General features: G+C 42.0%; 1 protein-coding gene across 1 annotated transcript; it reads right to left on the reverse strand.

Annotated features, from left to right (window-relative positions):
- Positions 1-2,874: 2,874 nt before the first annotated feature.
- got1l1 (glutamic-oxaloacetic transaminase 1 like 1) lies at positions 2,875-19,019 on the reverse strand. The gene is made up of 8 exons (XM_078251572.1): positions 18,845-19,019; positions 16,316-16,497; positions 15,031-15,154; positions 13,634-13,851; positions 13,377-13,527; positions 12,125-12,290; positions 10,177-10,319; positions 2,875-3,787 (listed from the first exon to the last, which is right to left on the reverse strand). Exons 1-8 carry the CDS (start codon positions 19,017-19,019, stop codon positions 3,648-3,650), a joined length of 1,299 nt encoding a protein of 432 aa, XP_078107698.1. The 3' UTR covers positions 2,875-3,647.
- Between the last annotated feature and the right edge of the window lie 864 nt (positions 19,020-19,883).

Below are 19,883 nucleotides of genomic sequence, written 5' to 3' on the forward strand. Positions count from 1 at the left end.
TCAGACTCAGCACGCTGTTGCACTAAAGTTAGGGAGGTTATGGAGGAAGTAAGCATTTTCGCTTTTATTTTTATTTCAAATGTTTGTGTAATGGCAGCCGTAACATAAATGAGCAGGTGAGGAGGAGAATGAAGAGAGAGAGCCAAATTGGCTATCTTGGCCTTTTGTGGGGTTATGGCTGTAAATACACTACAGAGGTCTGTGTGCATGTAGAGACAAAGCCAGGAATGGTGGGACTGCGTTGTGAATAGCTTCACAGAGACGCAGTTTATTCAAAACTTTGTCAGTGTTAATTTTACTGTCTCCCGCCGTCACATAATTGTGACAAATGTCGATGTAGACTTACGTAAATGTCGCATCATATTCGCCTTGATTGTTCACACTGCGGCCGCATTGAAAAAAAATGTGACCTGCGTCTGATTCAGGACCACATATGGAAGTGGTCTAAATCTGATTTGAAAAAATCTGATCTGGGCAAGATTTGAGTGTTCACACTACTTCTGAAGAAGTCTGACCTGGTCACTTGACCCCAAAAAAAAATCAGTTTTGCCTTGAGCAAGACACTGAACCACAAGTTGTTCCCCGAGCGCTGCTATGTGGCTCAGGGGTGATATCACAGAGCACGTCACGATACAATACGATCAGTGGTGGAATGTAACCAAGTACATTCACTCAAGTACTGTACTTAAGTCCAAATGTTGAGGTACTTGTACTTTACTTTTCATGCCACTTTCTACTTCTACTCCGCTACATTTCAGAGAGAAATGTTGTACTTTATTACTCCACTACATTCATCTGACAGCTTTAGTTACTTTACAGATTAAGATCTTTGCACACAAAACACATGTAGTTTGTTTATAAAATACCATGTTGCATTATAAATTACTTTTAATACTTTAAGTACATTTTCCTGATGATAGTTGCATACTTAATACTTAAGTAACATTTTTAATGCAGGACTTTTACTTGTAACAGAGTATTTTTACACTGTAATATTAGCCCCATGTAAAAGGCTCAGACCTTACAGCAGCGGCCGCAGGTTCAATTCCGATTAGGGCATCGTACTATCATACTGTGACTTCCGATCCTAGTTCCTGAACGATACTTTTTTCAATACCAGTTTTATGAAAGAAAAAGAAATTACAACATTACAGCACAAATATTTGTATTTATGTTTCAGCTCCTACTATGTGAGCCCCGTCTCAAAAAACAAACAAACTCCTGCACACTAGGGGTGGGAAAAATAATCAAACAAGCACAGTGTTGTGATATTTTCCGTGGCAATACTGTATCGATACACAGATGCAAAGTATTGATCTTTTGTTATATTTATGTGTTGGTCAGTTTGTCTTCTTGACAATCCCATTTTGCAGCAATACAATTGAAGTGAGATGAACAAACAGATAAATGTATCTTTTTTTTTATATAATATGGTATCGTGACATAAGTATCGTGATCGTATCTTGAGGCCTCTGGTGATATCCCGTCCCTACTGCGCACACTTTTCATCTCTGCCTTGGTTTATTGGTCGGTCGACGTTTCGGTCCCAGGGACCTTTCTCAAGACACGTAATAGTAAAGTGACATAGTGATGATTTGTATTTAAGCACTATGCACTATTTCACTTTACTATTACATGTCTTGAGTAGGGCTGGGTATCCTTAAATACCGTTTACCGATACCAATACCGTGACTTTGATACCGGTTCCTAAACCATACTTGTTTTGAGTCCAATTTTATAAAACAAAAAGAAATTACAACATTGCGGCACAAATCTTTCTATTTATGTTTCAGCTCCTACTACGTGAGCCCCGTCTCTGTGTAACGTAGAGTTTTTCCTGTGTGTCTCTACAGCCAATCACAGACATTGTGAGATCTTGGTAGAAGCATTCTGCATGCAGATTTACTCCTTAGGTATTGAAATTGGTTATTGAATGACGAAGAAGGAAAAAAAAGTCTATATAAAGAGGAACAGTACAGCGCTGTCAGCGATAGATTTACTAAACAGCCTTGTAACTGAAAAAAACATTTAAATGATAGGAGACAAACTGTAAAAAATAGGAAGGAAGTAAGGCAAGAATAGGTTGAAAATAGTATCAAGAACTTCAAAAACAGTGACATAACTTTGAAAAAAAGCGAGAAACTTAAAAAGTAGAAGGACAATAGAAGGAAGGCAAGAATAGGTCCAAAGAAGGAGACACAAATGTCACATTTTTGTTATTAAAAAAAAGTCTACATAAAGAGGAACAATGTTCTGGACAAGAGCCTTGTAACTATTAAACATTTTGTTAAATATCTCACGTCCCCCCTGCAGTCCTCCAAAGTACCCCTAGGGGTACACGTACCCCCATTTGAGAACCACTGCTTTAGAGGCAATTCAGTCGGTGCCTAAAAAGTATTGAATTCTTTACCCAGCCCTAATTCTGACCCGCGGCCCTTTGCTGCATGTCATTCCCCCTCTCTCTCCCCTTTCCTATCTTCAGCTGTCTTGTAAATTAAAGGCTTAAAATGCCCAAAATAATAATCTATAATGTTTTTTTGTTTTTTTTAAGTCTGTAAATTAAAATGACAACTATAGAGCAACTATGGGTCTAGACTTTGGACTTGAACGTGGCTGGAGCATCTGTTATTTTCCTCAAACTGCTGTCTGACATCCCGTTGAAAACCTCTTTGCCATCTTCCTCTTGCCATATCGAGATTTTTATCCCACCCCTACTGTGGCTGTCCACTGCTTCAGATGCTTAGGATGGGTTAGCTGTGGAGATTCAATTCCACAAAAATGTACTGTCAGATTGTAAGTGACAAATAAAGAAAGTGTTTCTTCATCTTGCCCCAATTGTCCCTTTACACCCACAAGCCCCATATACAAGCCGGAATTCCACATATTAAAGAAAGGTGCTGTTAGTCACGTCGTATATTGAAAAGAAAGAGAGGCAAAATGAGTAAGTAAACAAAAAAAAAGGGTTTATAAATTGATGATCTTACACAGATTTGATGACCGAAATCAACAGACAAAAATGTAAAGGAATAATTTGTGTATGGGAAATACATTTATCAACAAGTTCAGTGAGAACATCGATAACATTCCAAAATGTGTCCCATTTCTTTAATCCGTACAAAAACAAAGACATAAAATCTGTGGTGTTGTCCTGTAAAAACCCAACTAGACACTTCAGTTTTTTTCACAGATGTAACTTGAGTCAACTTTGAGTCAAGCAAATACCAAGCTAATAAGCTAAGCTAAGCTAACCAACTGCTGGATTCTGGATGGTATCTCATGCTCACGAGACAAAACAAAATCCCCATGTCCCTTTACGGTCTCCGTACAGGACACAGAATCACATCCTGAAGTCATGTTTTGTCACCTGAGGGGCCATCCCTGCCCAGTCTCTGTTACTAATAGTCTGTAATAATGATTGCACCTCTGTCATGAAACATCAGCGGAAATTCAATGAGCAATCACATTTTGCCCTACATTTTTCTGAATGTCTACCAGTATTTATTTTGCAATAGCCAGACTTGCAATAGTAATTACAGTGATCTTTAAACTGAGCGTTTGAATGTGACACGTGAAAAGGTTGATCTAAATGAGCGTTTCAGTCAGGCCCCTGTGAGACAGAGTTCAGAGCTTGATTAAAGGCCTCATGATCAGATTGAAGTGGTCACAGCCAGGTGGATGGACTCTGCTATATAGTCCAAGTTTCGACCATTGATTGCACTCACGTTTAGACAGCCAATGGGGAGCAGGTACACGTGTCTCCTCTTGGACAGAAATTCTACCTGCTCACCTAAAAAACACAAGAAATACTTTGAAAAGACATCAGCATTAAAAACATCATGAGCTTTGTTGTTGTTCTTTTAAAAAGAAGAAAGTAAAGAAAGAAAATCCATGTAAATCTAGATCATTAACAATCATTTCCATTGTAACAGTTTTTCTCAATTGCTATAACACTAAAACCCATTGGCTGAACAAAGTTCTCAGTTGCCTGAACTCATTTAGCTAATTGTGCAGTCTGTTGTCAATACCTTAAACCATTTCACATGGTAAAAGATCTCACTTAGACTTTTCAGCAAAACTCTAAACACGTTCTCATTCTCAAAACACATTCTGCACTCTAATGCACATGTCATCCGTACTGGTAAACACTAGTGGCAACAATCAAATACAAATAGAGAACACTATTGATGTCATTGATTGAACACAACCACTCAAAATTGATTTCACTTGTTTCAAATGATGTGACACAACCAATATAAGCCAGTTCAGAGAGCAAACAGGTTGTTGAAGATAGGAAGGAGAAAGTCTGAGAATGGATAGAAGAAACGATGTGAAAGGACGAGGACGAGTGCGTATGCGAGGTGTCAGGGCTGGATACGGCACACAAGAGGCTTCTTCCCCCGTTGCCTCAGGAGGGACAATATTGCTTGTGATGTCGACAAAGTGCTCTGGCCTGACCCAGCCCAAAGACAAGAAGAAGCACATTGATCACATGTTTACTCCTTTGAGTTTTGTCCCTTTTAGTATTTTATACTGTAGTACAGTGCATTGTAGGCTGTATACTGTACAATGAACACATTGTATGACCCTGAACATTGTGCTTTCCAACAGTACTGACTGCTCAATACATTTTGACTGGTTGCAGGTTCATATCAACAAAGAACAAGAATTACAGTATCACAGAGACAAAGGACACGTTTGTGAGATGCAGGGTACAGTACTATAAAAATAGGGGTACAAGGAGGAGGAAGAACAACACAAATTGCAAAGAGCAAAGCAGAGTAGTAATATCTGATCAATTTTGAGCTACTATGATAGAACGTGTTTTCATTCATCTAAAGACAATGACGCGCCAGGGTGTGAGGCGCTGGGCGCGTGTGGGGATACTCACAAGCCCCCGGCTGAGCTCCACTACATTGGAGTTTAACCCGGTGGACGAGAGGGTCGCCTCCCTACGCCTACGGGTTGTGGGGGGGGAAAACTCTGACTGTTTGTGCATATGCACCAAACAAGAGTTCGGAGTATTCGGCCTTCTTGGAGACCTTGAGTGGAGTCCTGCATGGGGCTCCAGTCGGGGACTCCATAGTTCTGCTGGGGGACTTCAACGCGCATGTGGGTAATGATGGAGACACATGGAGAGGCGTGATTGGGAGGAACGGCCTCCCTGATCTAAACCAGAGTGGTTGTTTGTTGTTGGACTTCTGTGTTAGTTATGGATTGTCTATAACGAACACCATGTTCGAACATAGGGATGCTCATAAGTGTACTTGGTACCAGAGCACCCTAGGCCAAAGGTCAATGATCGATTTTATAATTGTTTCATCTGATCTGAGGCCGTATGTTTTGGACACTCGGGTGAAGAGAGGGGCGGAGCTGTCAACCGATCACCATCTGGTGGTGAGTTGGGTCAGGGGGTGGGGGAAGACTCTGGACAGACCTGGTAAGCCCAAAGCGGGTAGTGCGGGTAAATTGGGAACGTCTGGAGGAGGCCCCTGTCCGACAGACTTTCAACTCACACCTCCGGCGGAGCTTTTCGTGCATCCCTGTGGAGGCTGGGGGCATTGAACCCGAGTGGACAATGTTCAAAGTTTCCATTGCTGAAGCTGCGGTGAGGAGCTGTGGTCTTAGGGTCTTAGGTGCCTCAAGGGGCGGTAACCCACGAACACCGTGGTGGACACCGGTGGTCAGGGAAGCCGTCCGACTGAAGAAGGAGTCTTTCCGGGATATGTTATCCCAGGCGACTCCGGAGGCAGTTGCAAGGTACCGAAGGGCCCGAAGGGCTGCAGCCTCTGCCGTGAAAGAGGCAAAGCAGCGTGTGTGGGAGAAGTTCGGAGAAGACATGGAGAAGGACTTTTGGTCGGCACCAAGGTACTTCTGGAAAACCGTTTGCCACCTCAGGAGGGGGAAGCAGGGAACCATCCAAGCTGTGTACAGTAAGGATGGGACGCTGTTGACCTCAACTGAGGAGGTAATAGGGCGGTGGAAGGAGCACTTTGAGGAACTCCTAAATCCGACTAATACGCCCTCTATGGTAGAGGCAGAGCTGGAGGATGAGGGGGGATTATCATCAATTTCCCTGGTGGAGGTTGCTGAGGTAGTTAAACAACTCCACAGTGGCAAAGCCCCAGGAATTGATGAGATCTGTCCAGAAATGCTTAAAGCTCTGGGTGTGGAGGGGTTGTCTTGGTTGACACGCCTCTTCAACATTGCGTGGAAGTCTGGGACGGTGCCTAAGGAGTGGCAGACCGGGGTGGTGGTTCTCCCTTTTTTAAAGGGGGGGACCAGAGGGTGTGTGCCAATTACAGGGTATCACACTTCTCAGCCTCCCCGGTAAAGTCTACTCCAAGGTGCTGGAAAGGAGGGTTCGGTCGATAGTCAAATCTCAGGTTGAAGAGGAACAATGCGGATTCCGTCCTGGTCGTGGAACAACGGACCAGATCTTTACTCTCGCAAGGATCCTGGAGGGAGCCTGGGAGTATGCTCAACCAGTCTACATGTGTTTTGTGGATCTGGAGAAGGCGTATGACCGGGTGCCCCGGGAGATACTGTGGGAGGTGCTGCGGGAGTACGGGGTGAGGGTCCCTTCTCAGGGCCATCCAATCTCTGTACGACCAAAGCGAGAGCTGTGTCCGGGTTCTCGGCAGTAAGTCGGACTCGTTTCAGGTGAGAGTTAGCCTCCGCCAGGGCTGCGCTTTGTCACCAATCCTGTTTGTAGTATTTATGGACAGGATATCGAGGCGTAGTCGGGGTGGAGAGGGGGTTGCAGTTCGGTGGGCTGGGGATCTCATCGCTGCTTTTTGCAGATGATGTGGTCCTGATGGCATCATCGGCCTGTGACCTTCAGCACTCACTGGATCGGTTCGCAGCCGAGTGTGAAGCGGCTGGGATGAGGATCAGCACCTCTAAATCGGAGGCCATGGTTCTCAGCAGGAAACCGATGGAGTGCCTTCTCCAGGTAGGGAATGAGTCCTTACCCCAAGTGAAGGAGTTCAAGTACCTTGGGGTCTTGTTCGCGAGTGAGGGGACAATGGAGCGGGAGATTGGTCGGAGAATCGGCACAGCAGGTGCGGTATTACATTCAATTTATCGCACCGTTGTGATGAAAAGAGAGCTGAGCCAGAAGGCAAAGCTCTCAATCTACCGGTCAGTTTTTGTTCCTACCCTCACCTATGGTCATGAAGGCTGGGCATGACCGAAAGAACAAGATCCAGGGTACAAGCGGCCAAAATGGGTTTCCTCAGGAGGGTAGCTGGCGTCTCCCTTAGAGATAGGGTGAGAAGCTCAGTTATCCGTGAGGAGCTCGGAGTAGCGCCGCTGCTCCTTTGCGTCGAAAGGAGCCAGTTGAGGTGGTTCGGGCATCTGGTAAGGATGCCCCCTGGGCACCTCCCTAGGGAGGTGTTCCAGGCACGTCCAGCTGGGAGGAGGCCTCGGGGGAGACCCAGTACTAGGTGGAGGGATTATATCTCTAACCTGGCCTGGGAACGCCTCGGGATCCCCCAGTCGGAGCTGGTTAATGTGGCCCGGGAAAGGGAAGTTTGGGGTCCCCTGCTGGAGCTGCTACCCCTGCGACCCGACCCCGGATAAGCGGATGAAGATGGATGGATGGATGGATGAAAGACAATGACGGAAAAATATTAATTTTGTTTAGAAATTAAAAATGTACTTCTTCCTGAGAACTATATGTTTTGAACAAGGTGTATTGTTTACTGACTGCTTGATAGTGTATAGCATTTTGATCACTTTGTTTATTATTTGAGAGCAATGTTTGATTTTGAACACAGGTAAAACTGTTTTGAGGTGAAAGTATCATTTCGGAGTCTGAGGTTTTGTAAATAGTGCTTGAAGACAAGGTTTTGTGTTTGTTTTCAGAAAATGGAGCAATTTTCAAAAATTGAGTTTTAGCAATTGAGAAAAACTGTAAATGACCATAAGACTGTAATAGTTCTAAAAATAAATATTTCCTGAAAATTCCTTTGATGGCCCCAAAACCATTATGATGAACAGTGATTAAGGTTGAGGCCTGTACATGTACTTGTACAGACATAAAGCAAGCCAAACATATAACATAACTATGTATAAACTGCATATTATATTATAGGGACAAAAGTCCAACATGGAAGAAACGGTGCGGTCTGCTGCTTACAACAAGTAACGACATTATCGGTTGTTTATTCCTACCCTCTTAATATGACCCACGAGAGCGTTTCATAGCAGTGGCAGGAAATATAACCTCATGTCCAAACCAGAGAACGTTAGGGTCACTGTTTTAAACACATTAACGTTGTGAAACGGTCACAGTTTTGGTTATGTTTAGGCACAAAAACTACTTGGTTATTTTTGGGCACCAAGCTTAATTAGTTAAGTGTCGAAAAAGATCGTGGTTTGGGTAAATATGAGACACTACTTCACTTCCGGTTACACACGTGACCAAGAGTGGTATGCAGCTCTGTTTGTTCGGTAAAGTAAAAAAAAAAAAAACACTCGCTGTTAACTTTTATTTTCAAACGGGACAAGAACCCCAGTCTCCTGGGTGAACCTCCTGCATTTGTTTGACCCATCCAATACCCCAACCTGCCTCCTTGAGTGCTCTTACCCGGATTCTCCACTGGGCGCGTCTGTGCTGCATTCCGGTATTGTTCCGTCCTCCAAAACGCGCCATTCCACACCGGGAGCATCTCAAAAGCAGATCGCCTTACTGCCCGACTCGCAGATTATATTGTTTCTACAAGTACTTTACAGAACAATTACGTGTTTATTAAGATAGTATCTACCTTCAACTGCAAGCACTCCTGTGATTAAACTCCATGCCTTCTCTTTTATGGCGTTGTTCTGATAAAAGGGATTTGTGATTGTCTATTATGATTTTCCACTTCCAAGATGAAGCTCTCGTTGTCCGTGTTGTTGTAGAGGAGACATACGATATTGCGGGGTGTGTTTTGGTAAATTGACTGGATACTCTCGCTATTTCACTTCCTGCCCCGCTGTCTGAACGGCCCGCAGCCTCGTGTGGAAATAGACCTGGCACATATCTTCTGGGATGCGCCGTGGTGCAGCTGGTGGAATATCAAACATTGACTTAAATGGCCGCCGGTAGACGCAGCACCTCCGGAACACAGCGCAGACGTGCCCGGTGGAAAATAGGGGTTATACTTCGTCACCTTACTTCCTGCTTCCCGTCATAACTTCTACAGCCACTAGAGAGCGCCGTCACTATAAACATTAATACACTCACCTAAAGGATTATTAAGAACACCTGTTAAATTTCACGTTAATGAAATTATCTAATCAACCAATCACATGGCAGCTGCTTCAATGCATTTAGGGGTGTGGTCCAGGTCTAGACAATCTCCTGAACTCCAAACTGAATGTCAGAATGGGAAAGAATGGTGATCTAAGCAACTTTGAGAGCGGCATGGTTGTTGGTGCCAGACGGGCTGGGCTGAGTATTTCACAATCTGCTCAGTTACTGGGATTTTCATGCACAACCATTTCTAGGGTTTACAAAGAATAGTCTGAAAAAGGAAAAACATCCAGTATGCTGCAGTCCTTGGGGGCGAAAATGCCTTGTTGATGCTAGAGGTCAGAGGAGAATGGGCTGACTGATTCAAGCTGATAGAAGATCAACTTTGACTCAAATAACCACTCGTTACAACCGAGGTATGCAGCAAAGCATTTGTGAAGCCACAAGACAACCTTGAAGTGGATGGGCTACACAAGTAGAAGACCCCACCGGGTACCACTCATCTCCACTAAAAATAGGAAAATGAGGCTACAATTTGCACGAGGGCACCAAAATTGGACAGTTGAAGACTGGAAAAATGTTGCCTGGTCTGATGAGTCTCGATTTCTGTTGAGATGTTCAGATGGTAGAGTCAGAATTTGGCATAAACAGAATGAGAACATGGATCGTCATGTCTTGTTACCACTGGGCAGGCTGGTGGTGGTGGTGTGGGGGACCCCTTTCGCCTTCAGAACTGCCTCAATTCTTTGTGTCATTGATTCAACAAGGTGCTGGAAGCATTCTTTAGAAATGTTGACCGATATTGATAGGATAGGGTCAAACACGGTATTAGTATGGTGTTCCTAATAATCCTTTAGGTGAGTGTATAAGTCGTAATTGCTGCTTGAACAAATGACTTATGTGGGCGTTTTTCGGGGGAGGATAGTCTCGCTACTCACCATTCAAGCCTGTGAAACAGTAGAGTCCACCTTGTTGAGTTAGGTGGTCCCAGCAACCTGGAGTTCCCAAAAGCCTCAGCCTTTCTCTCAAAACCTCTCTGATCAGCATACATCTCTCCACAATGCTCTTTAATTCTTGCTTCCTGGGAAACAGAAAAAGTGGACAGCATTTGGAAAACATCTTAAGTACAGTACAAATCAAAAGTTTGGACACGTCTTTTCATTCAATGGTTTTTCTTTAGGCTATTTGTATTTACTTTAGGCTGTTGTTGTGAATAACAACATTCCACTCTGTAAGTAATCTGAAGAAAGTCGTTCTCATCTGTTTTATTTGAATCCTAAATTGCACCACTTTTTTCCAATTTGTGTGAACAGACCATGAGACAATCTTTGTTTCATGTTTTATATTCTAGATCAGGGGTCTTCAACGTTTTTTAATCCAAGGACCCTTTAGCTAAAAAAAGACAAAGCAGGGACCCCCTACAACATATATTGTATAAAATGAAGTTGCATATTAAACTGGGCCTATGATAACATAAAGGACGGCCTAAGGCCTTTACACATACCTTTTCATGATGCGTACAATGCTAAGCTTTTTAATTAAAAATAGTTGGCATTTCACATATTTTTACATCATGTTTTGATGTTAAAATGTGGCACAGTAAATCCTTAAGCTTAACTGTACCTTATGGCTACCTTAGCTCTGGGCCATTAAGCCTTTCATCATGTTTTGTAGCCTACATTAAAAAGAATATCAGTGTTTCCCCTACCATTGGCCATTGACCCCCCGCGCCCCCTGAAAGAATGACAAAATTATATAATTATGCTATATAAAAGAAAACGCATGCGCGAAATAAAGCTGTTTTCACACATACAGCCAATTCGCTTCTTGTTCCTCACTTTAAAAGTTCAATTCATTTTAACTATAGTCCCGCAACCTTGCCCCTATTTTCACCTGTTGCTGAGTAACGTACATTAACCCTTACATGGTCTTGTGAATGTAGCATAACTGTAGCAAGCTCCTTCGTAGTAACTAGCGGTAAAAAATGTCGAAGAGGAGCGGAAAAGGTGACGAGCCTGAACAGCCAAAAATTAATTATTTTTTCTTAAAAGCAACAAAATCAACTCAAGAAACAACTCAAGCAAAGCCAGCCTCTGTGGAGACGCCAACTCACACCTTGCAAGAGCACCATGAGCTTCCGGTCAACTTTTTGGGGGAGCATCCCCACCCACCCACCCCTGGAAAAAATCCTAGGGGAAACACTGTACATATTTTATAGTATGTTGGATTCATGTTAATGCATATTTTCAGACATGTTTTAGGATGATGGATGGATTAAAACATTTTTTTTTAAACCATCCAACAACAATTTGGCGGCCCCCCTGCAGCAACTCTTGTTGAAGATCTCTGTTCTTGATTAATCAAAGTAGCCATTGATTACAGCTTTGCACTCTCTTGACATTCTCTCAGCCAGCTTCATGAGGTAGTCACCTGGAATGCTTTTCAATCAACAGCCTTGTCAAAAGGTAATTTGTTGAATTTCTTGCCGACTTAATGCATTTCAGACCATCAGTTGTGTTGTGCCGAGGTAATGTTGGTACACAGTAAATAGCCCTATTCGACTCATCCATGTAATGGCAACCTCTCAACTAAGAAAAGAGAAATGACAGTCCTTCATTACTTTAAGACAAAAAGGTCTGTCAATCCGGACAGGAAGGCCAGGAGTTACGTCTGCTGCAGATAATACCTTCAATATAGTTTAGTACAGCATATAAGCCATTGGATTGCATCACCACTTCAAGTTTATGAAGCATTGCGTGCCTGTAGGTCGGAATGGCACAAAAGGTCTAGCTATCGCTAAGTACATCTACCGATACAGTAGCAATGTAGTCGCCCGGCAACATTCTTTAAATACTAGATAATTCATTCAAGTGAAGCGCGACTCACCATTCAACCAGATGGGCAGGGTTACTGAGCACCGTGGCGACGACCTGTGCTCCTCCTACAGATGGCTGGGCCCATAGCAAACGGACAATTTTGTCAGCCTGATGCTGCACAGATAACAGGAGGGAGTTCTGCTTTAGAATGCACAGGAGGTGTCCGACAGCCTCACCTTACAAAGGGAAGGAGAATAATGAGTCTGATGTGAAGAAACACCATGTTCCAGCAATAGGGTGTTGTGTTCTATTTCCCTTTCTCTTATTTTTCTGCGATTGAAAATGCAGTTGAAGAGGGATACTTTTGAATCAGAAAATAAAATACAGCACTCCGTTCCGGGTGAATGAATATCCCCCTGGTCATACAGAAACAAGGAACAAGCTGATCTGCCTCACAATGAGAGACCTTATCATAATTGAAAGGCAACAAAGAGCATGACTGTGACTATACAATGAGCATGCATTTTCTGGCATACAATGTGTAAGACAAACATGAATACATAGTTGTTCTTTTTGTCAGTATAACAGCAGAAAATAAAAAACAAGTCTGGGCTGTATTGATTCAAAGTCACAGATCACAGTTTGTGACACACAAATCAATCTATTTTTGTCTCACATTTCCAGGCCTATCTCCACAGCACTGTAGCGTAAGGTCTGTTTACAACACAGATATATTCTGGGATAGGAGAAAAAACGCTACGGGTTGTTTGCATTTCTTTAAACCAATCACAATCATCTTGGGTGGCACTAAGCTCTGGACGCAGCGACGGTGGCTCTGCTAAATAGTCTCAGGAAGGAACTTGTTTTGCTGGAATATTTGCACCTCGCAAAAGAAAACACGACATACAATATTAACTGAAGTTAACTGCTCACACAATACAGTAACGAGAGCTATTTAAATTAGCTGGATACATGGTTAAACCTCATTTAGTCTTAGTGTATAACCGTGTGTACTTCGTCCACAGCAATCCAATCAATCGGTCCCAAAACATCCCAGTTAGAGAGGAAATGCCGTAAATATATTCTTTGTAAATCTTTACAATCATTCACCAAAAGAACCAAGCAGGTCTGCCTTGTTGAACAATCCAAATTTTCCATTTTCAGCGTGTAGCTTGCTAGCTCGAACTTTGTTGTTTCCTGAAGCGAAGGGATTCTGAGAACGGTGACGCACTCTGTGGGAGCTCTGTGGGAGCCTGACATTACGCGCCAGATGTTATCCTGGAAATGTACTTTCTAATCAATTCTTAACATCACTTTCTCACCATATAATCCAAAGCAGTGGGAGAATGACTGAGCACAGAGGAGCTCCATTCCCTGCGAGGCACAGTACTGAACAGGCCAGGCATCCTGCTCTAAGTCGCCACGGCAGAGCGCCTGGACAGGCAGCAAGAGGAAAGGGAAAAGCCTACGCCTCTGTTGAAAGAGAGTGACGAGACAGCAAATGATGATTTAAGTGGGAGTGAGGAGCTACTTGTCTGAATAATTTTAGCCTCTGAGCATAAATGTACACAACAGTTACCATGACGAGCTTTGTAATCATGGCCCATTGATTCTGAGAGAGGTCTGCTCCAGTGGGATAGTGGGCAGACGCTGACAGAACAACAACACTTCGCTCTGGAGCCTTTTCCAAATCCTTCAGAAGCTTCTCCAAACAAATGCCCTGCTGCTCGTCATCCCAGTAATAATACTTGCGGATATCTGGGATGCCCGCTGCCTGGAAGATACCAGCCAATGAGTCTGCAGGGAGGATCAAGACAAAACATTATAGTGGATTCCAAAGCAGTACAAACTCCTCAAGTTCAATGCTGCTTTAACCTCCAGTGTGTAATTACAGTGTGGAGCCCCCACTGTGAGCAAATACAATGTTTTTTTTTTATAACTTGATGTAAAGGATACACGAGTAGAGCATACAGTTGCAATCTTCAGACTGACAAGACAATATTCTAATGTGAAAAATTAGTGGAGCAACATGGCACTTCTTGCTTTTTCTCCTCTGTGGTGCAGGGAATTATTTTACCCCAAAGATTCATTTCCAAAGAAAAAAGAAAATTCCCAAAATATTTGTGATTTGAAACATTGACTAAATAAACCAGTGCAGAGGTAGTCTTGCATTGCCAGCTCTATCTCCACAGTGCTGTGGGGTAAAGTCTGGCTAGTCCACACAGCATTCCGAGATAGGAAAAAAACGTTGAAATTGGCATTTCTTTAAACCAATCACAATCGTCTTGGGCTGGACGCAGGTACGTTGCCTCTACAAAATAAACTCGGGAGGGAACTTGCAGGCCTGCCTTGTTGCACAATACAAATTTTCTTCCAAACTTGCCATTTTCAGCGTGTAGGGCGAATATCGTTGTTGTTTCTTGAAGTGAAGGGAGTTTGAGAACGGCAACACACGAGCAGAAGGTGCGGAACAGCCATGTATGTCAAGCAATTATCCTGTAAATGTACTTCCACTGATGACGACTTGTGTTGTCTTCAACCATGGTAAAAATTGACCCGGTCTGTTTTGCCTGTTTTATTAAGCATAGTATAAATATAATATATTAAGTATAAATTATCACCTAATTCTGTGTTACATCTTCTTAGCCAACTTCATTCCAACTTATCACCTCTAGATTTACATTTTGTTTTTGGAAGTCATGGTCAATAAAACGAATTCATATTAAATTCTGCCTAAATGTTTTGTTAAAAAAAACAGAAATTAGGAATTATTTTAACTACTAGTTAAGATCAGAGGAACGTATGTTGATGCATAATTACAGCCCATTTCGTGTACGGAACTATCCATGTTATTTTTGGGCAATTTGGTTGGAAGAAACCCATATTTCTGATATAGACACTTTGAAAAGGGGTCAAATTTGACCCGAGGACAACACAAGGGTTAAATGCTGTTAAGAGGAAGTGAGGTGAGCTTACCGTGACAGGGGGAAGAGAGGTAGACCGGCCCACACCAATCCGCACCAACATTATACCAGTGTCTCAACAGTTCAGCCCCAAGACGCACAGCAGCGGTAAAACCAGGAGTTTGGACACCGAACACCTGCAACAAAAATCAAGAAACACCAAGAGTTCTATAGTGCCACCGACTTGCATTCCTTGTTGTATACCATTGCCGCTTATATTTTATTTCTTCTTTATTCTGTATATGTACTGTCCCTGTATAAATATGAACATATGTGCGTATATGTGGCCTACATATTCATCTAATTGCATTAGGTGTACAGACATATGTGAGTGTACAAATAGTTCCCAGAAACTCTGTGTGGAACCTGGGGTTGGGGTGAAAATGTAAAAAAAAATAAGCCCTTCATGTTTTTGTAACATTTCCTGTGAAATCAATAAAAACATTCTAAAAAAAAAATCAAGAGTTGAGTTATTAATATGGCTGATGTAAAAACAGTGGAGTACTAATCTTGTGTTGATTTATTCTGCAGATGAAGCTGGACATAAATCCATCACAAATGCCTCTGCACAGTGCTTATTGATTGGTTGATTGTGTGCAACAGGCTCATGCTAAGGTGTAATTTACAGGGGGGATGGGGGGGTAACAACCCCCCCAATAATCAAAACTGGCCAGTGCAACCCCCCCCCATAAAAACCTATTAAAATTTCCTTTACATAAATAAAGACATCTGCGTCATAAATTGATGCAGAAAAGGCACAAATTGTTGCAGAAAGATTCACCAGAGTGCAGGAAATGAAGTGTTTGACATTCAAAATTTCAATTTTGCTCTAAAGTGGAGAATTCATCCCCCCCAATGTTGAACCCAAAGTTCCGCCCTTGGACTCATGTTAGTTAACATTGATGTTGGTGTGTAAAAGGAGTAGTGCCTGTGCATCTGTATATATTTTAGAGATGCAAAGACTAATCAATGAATTAGTTGTCAACTATTAAATTAATCCCAAACTAATTTGATTTTCACCATTTTATAGACCAAACAACTAATCGATTAATTGAGGAAATAATCAACAGATTAATTGACTATGAAAATAATCAACAGTTATATTTTAGTGTACAATAAACCTTTCAAAGGATATCCCTGCCTCCCGTGTCCTGACACCCCTAATCGGTGACTAACTTTCCTAGCAATTAGGTACAAGCTACTGCGTCATCTGTACATGTTTGTTGCTGTGCACACTGAGGTGTAAATATATCCCTAAGCTACAATCAGTTACAGTGTGCATGCACAGCTGAGTTTACCCGGTTCTCCACTATAGCCCGAGAGCTCTTCCCCAAAGCGACCTCTGTGGCTCGCCTGGTGAATTCTGTCAGACCAAGAGAAGATGGATACTCCGGAAGAGTAGTGGGATCAGCGCTCAGCTGTTGCTTTATTCTTCTAACAAGACGCAGTTCAAAGGGCTTCCCTTCCTCGCTGTAATACTCTGCAAAAGACAGACATTGCAAATGTGTTTTCATCCAACAAAACAGGAAACAAACAAACAAGTGGCATCAATCAGGTTTAAACCAATGTGGTGCCTTAAAGTACATACTCTCTACTGACAATATGCTTAGTTAGTCTTAGTTTATTTATGGCTAGGTAAAGATTAGAACATTATTGAACTGCTCTGAGGTCTAAGCATTTTTTTTCCCAATCTTTGGTTCACTTGGTGTCCTTGTGTAATAATGCTTGTGTAACCTCAACCCTGTAAACCACAATCAAGTTACTGTAAAGACTTGTAGATCTTTTTTTCTGGACAACCTGGTCTATCAGGATATGCACGCTGCAGGGATGTCACATGAATGGATACATTGTTATACGACAATACAGACAAAAGAAAAGACTAAACGGAAATGGAATCTCACAGAAATGTATTGAAATCACACAAAGAACAGTAAAAATCCATTTGCTTTTATCCAAAAAGTTAGTTGACTCATCTCCAATGCATTTTCTGTCTGCTATGAGACGTCAGGAGGCCAAATCACACTCATTTCCACATTCAGCGCTGCCTAAATGACCTGCAGCTCTACTCTGAGAACATTTGCATTATTTATTACATTCATGCTGTAATATCATTATTTTTGGCTTTTTCCATGCTTAGTATGTGTAGTAAGAAACACAATCAGGAAAGTGGCAGCATCTCCAATTTTGTGGATGAATACACCGAAGAAGAAGAAGAAGAAAGTCAGAAAGACAGCCTCTTAATGGACGACACACTCACCTGACAACGTTCAAGATGGCTGGAGCTAACAGTAAACAGTTTGATCATTCCTGAGTTATTGTGCAAAGTTTTGGAAAAGTCACTGCAGTTTCAGGCCGGATTACAAAGCTTCTGGAATGGCTAGGATCACACAGAGGAACTCTTTGGAAAGGCCCAGAGTTTAGCTATCATGCTAAACAAACTGAAAGACGCTAGCTTAAAGCAATGCAGAGATATTGAACATTACGTAACTTGATTTAAGGATTCATAATTATGGATTTTTTTGTACAAAGACACTGTGATTCGATGCTGGATTAAAAAGCTTCTGGAAATGGACTACAATCGCATTGGAAGACCTCGTTAAAACGGGACATCTCTCTGCTTCTAAACAACAAAAGTCTCTGCACTGTGTTGATCTGGAGATATTAAATGACATTAAAGGGCCTGGTGTTTAAAAGTTAAAATATTTAGGCTAAGGGACTGTTCGTTATTTATTTAAGGGGCCACCGGAGGAGTTTTGGGACCTTTAGCCAAAAAAGACTCCCGTCACCAGTAAAAAAAATTCTGCGACCCTCCAAAACAATTTGGAAAAAAGGCATGACCCTCCCCCAGCAATTTATCAATACGTTCTGTACTGGTTTGCATTTGGCAAATATATACAGATTTCCATTGTTTTTTTGTTTTTTTTTTTACAGCTATGACATATGACTAAACCTCTGCCTTCTGATCTGACGCATCCATCTCCTCTGTTATGGTGTGGTGGCCATTTCAGTAGATTTACTCATTAACATTGTTGTGGAAACAAAATAAGCATGGAAACTAAATGCAGAATTTAATAAATACCATAAATACCGAACGGTCCCTAATGTCTATGAACCCTAGATTGAATCAGTATTTACTGTAATTTAATAATTTAAAGTGTCAACTTTGATTTGAAGCTGAGGGAGACACATAACTTCTTACATTTCTGCTTGTGTGCCATGAAAGCTAGCTAGCAATGGCTAGCATACATTTCCCATTATACATTAGTGTTTTCCCTGGCTTTGTGGAAGACTTCTGTGCGTGTATTTGGTGGGGGGGGTTAGGCGTCCTTCCTCAAGAAAATGTGACGTTTTTCAATAAAAAAAGAAGCATTTTCCCCATACATTTTGTGTTTGTGGGATTTTGTCTCTTGGTGGGTTGTTGTGTTTTTATGTAGGTGTTGTGTCTCTTTTCGGTCTTTTTTTGTTTTCTTTGGAGTTGTTTTGGGGTCTCTGTTGTCATTTGGCTTCTCTTTGTAGTCAGTTTATGTCCCTTTGTGGTTGTTTTGCATCTCTTTTTCACATTATTTTGGGCCGTTATTATCACCATATCTGCGTCTAAAAACGTTGTAAAAGCTAGAGCAGATAATACATAAATAACACTCAGAAAGCTTAAAAACAAAACTTGCTGAAGAAGTCCAACTACAGTCTTTAAGTTACGTTCATTAGGCTTAGGTGGTGCCCAAAAACGGCTCGGGTGCTGCACCTAAACCTTATAATGGCGGGGAAAACCCTGAAAGAGAAAGGAAAGAAAAGAAACCGTTATACAGAAGGCATATGAGCGGACTCACCTCTCCCTGCCAGGTAAGCCTTCTTGGCGTGAGTGTCCTTCTTGAAAGCGGACAGTAGCCGTGTTTCAGGACTCTCTGCTGCGGTGAGAGCTTTGGTAAACACGGAGAGATCACCTCTCGGGTCTTCATTTAGCATGACCCTTTTTTCATTAAGGCTGCTGCCCGGTCGACTCATCTTTAACCCAGTCAGGAGAATCAGCCCGCTATAGCTGCGAGCCTTTTGTTTGGGCACTGTTGCCAGGCTACAGCACGTATTTGGATACTGTCACCCCGGCAACGGTGATAGATGAGTGTATCACTCCCTAATTTGTGGATCTGGTGAGTTTACTTTTGCCATCACAGTAAGCAATCATCAAATAGACTGACTGTCTGGACATGAAAGGTTTGAGTTTAGCTTCGGCCTCTAACACTGACAACAAATCAGTGCAAAGAAGACCCTCTGCTCCTCATTAGGGTTTGTTTTGGTGGTCCAGGCGGCATGTTACCTCTCTTAATTAATGAACCGATGACAATGACAGCCAGTCAAATGGTAGGCCTATATATCATTTAATTTATTTAACAAGAGTGTTAACTTAGTGTAAAATCAACATGAGCTGGACAGATTTCTTTGCATATTTGGGATTTTCTTTTCTTTTCTTTTTTAAATCAAAATGTAAATGTATTTGTCACATACACAATCACACACACTACAATGTGTAGTAACATTCTTTGTTTCTTTGATTTCTTGCTTTAATGGGTTTCCCTGATTTCAGAAAAGTTCTGAAATCTTTATTTCAAACAATTAAAAAGAAAACAACGAATAACAAAAAAAAAAATAAATGAATAACTTGCAAGGACAACTGAGAACAGAGAAGGTGAATAAGTTGTTGGCAGGTTTGAGGAAAAGTAGTCTGGTTTTACAACTTTGTAGCTGAGAGATTATGCTCAGATTATTGATGCAGCTGTGAAATCTAGCTATTTTATTACAGCATCAAAGCAGTACTCTGAGGTTGAGTTTGTGAAGACATGTATGCTGAAGGCTGCAGAGAAACCGCATGTA

Source organism: Sander vitreus, chromosome 5 (assembly GCF_031162955.1).
Source record: "Sander vitreus isolate 19-12246 chromosome 5, sanVit1, whole genome shotgun sequence".
NCBI classification, from domain to species: Eukaryota; Metazoa; Chordata; class Actinopteri; order Perciformes; family Percidae; genus Sander; species Sander vitreus.

What these genes read in the sequence shown, in the direction of transcription:
- got1l1 (XM_078251572.1), bottom strand. Translation starts at nt 19,019, where the DNA reads ATGAGTCGACCGGGCAGCAGCCTTAATGAAAAAAGGGTCATGCTAAAT. An exon ending in CCTCTCTTCCCCCTGTCACG is followed by an intron (nt 13,852 to 15,030) that starts GTAAGCTCACCT and finishes TCCTCCCTGCAG; the next exon opens with ACTCATTGGCTGGTATCTTC. An exon ending in CTGTTTCACAGGCTTGAATG is followed by an intron (nt 3,788 to 10,176) that starts GTGAGTAGCGAG and finishes TGTGTTTTTTAG; the next exon opens with GTGAGCAGGTAGAATTTCTG.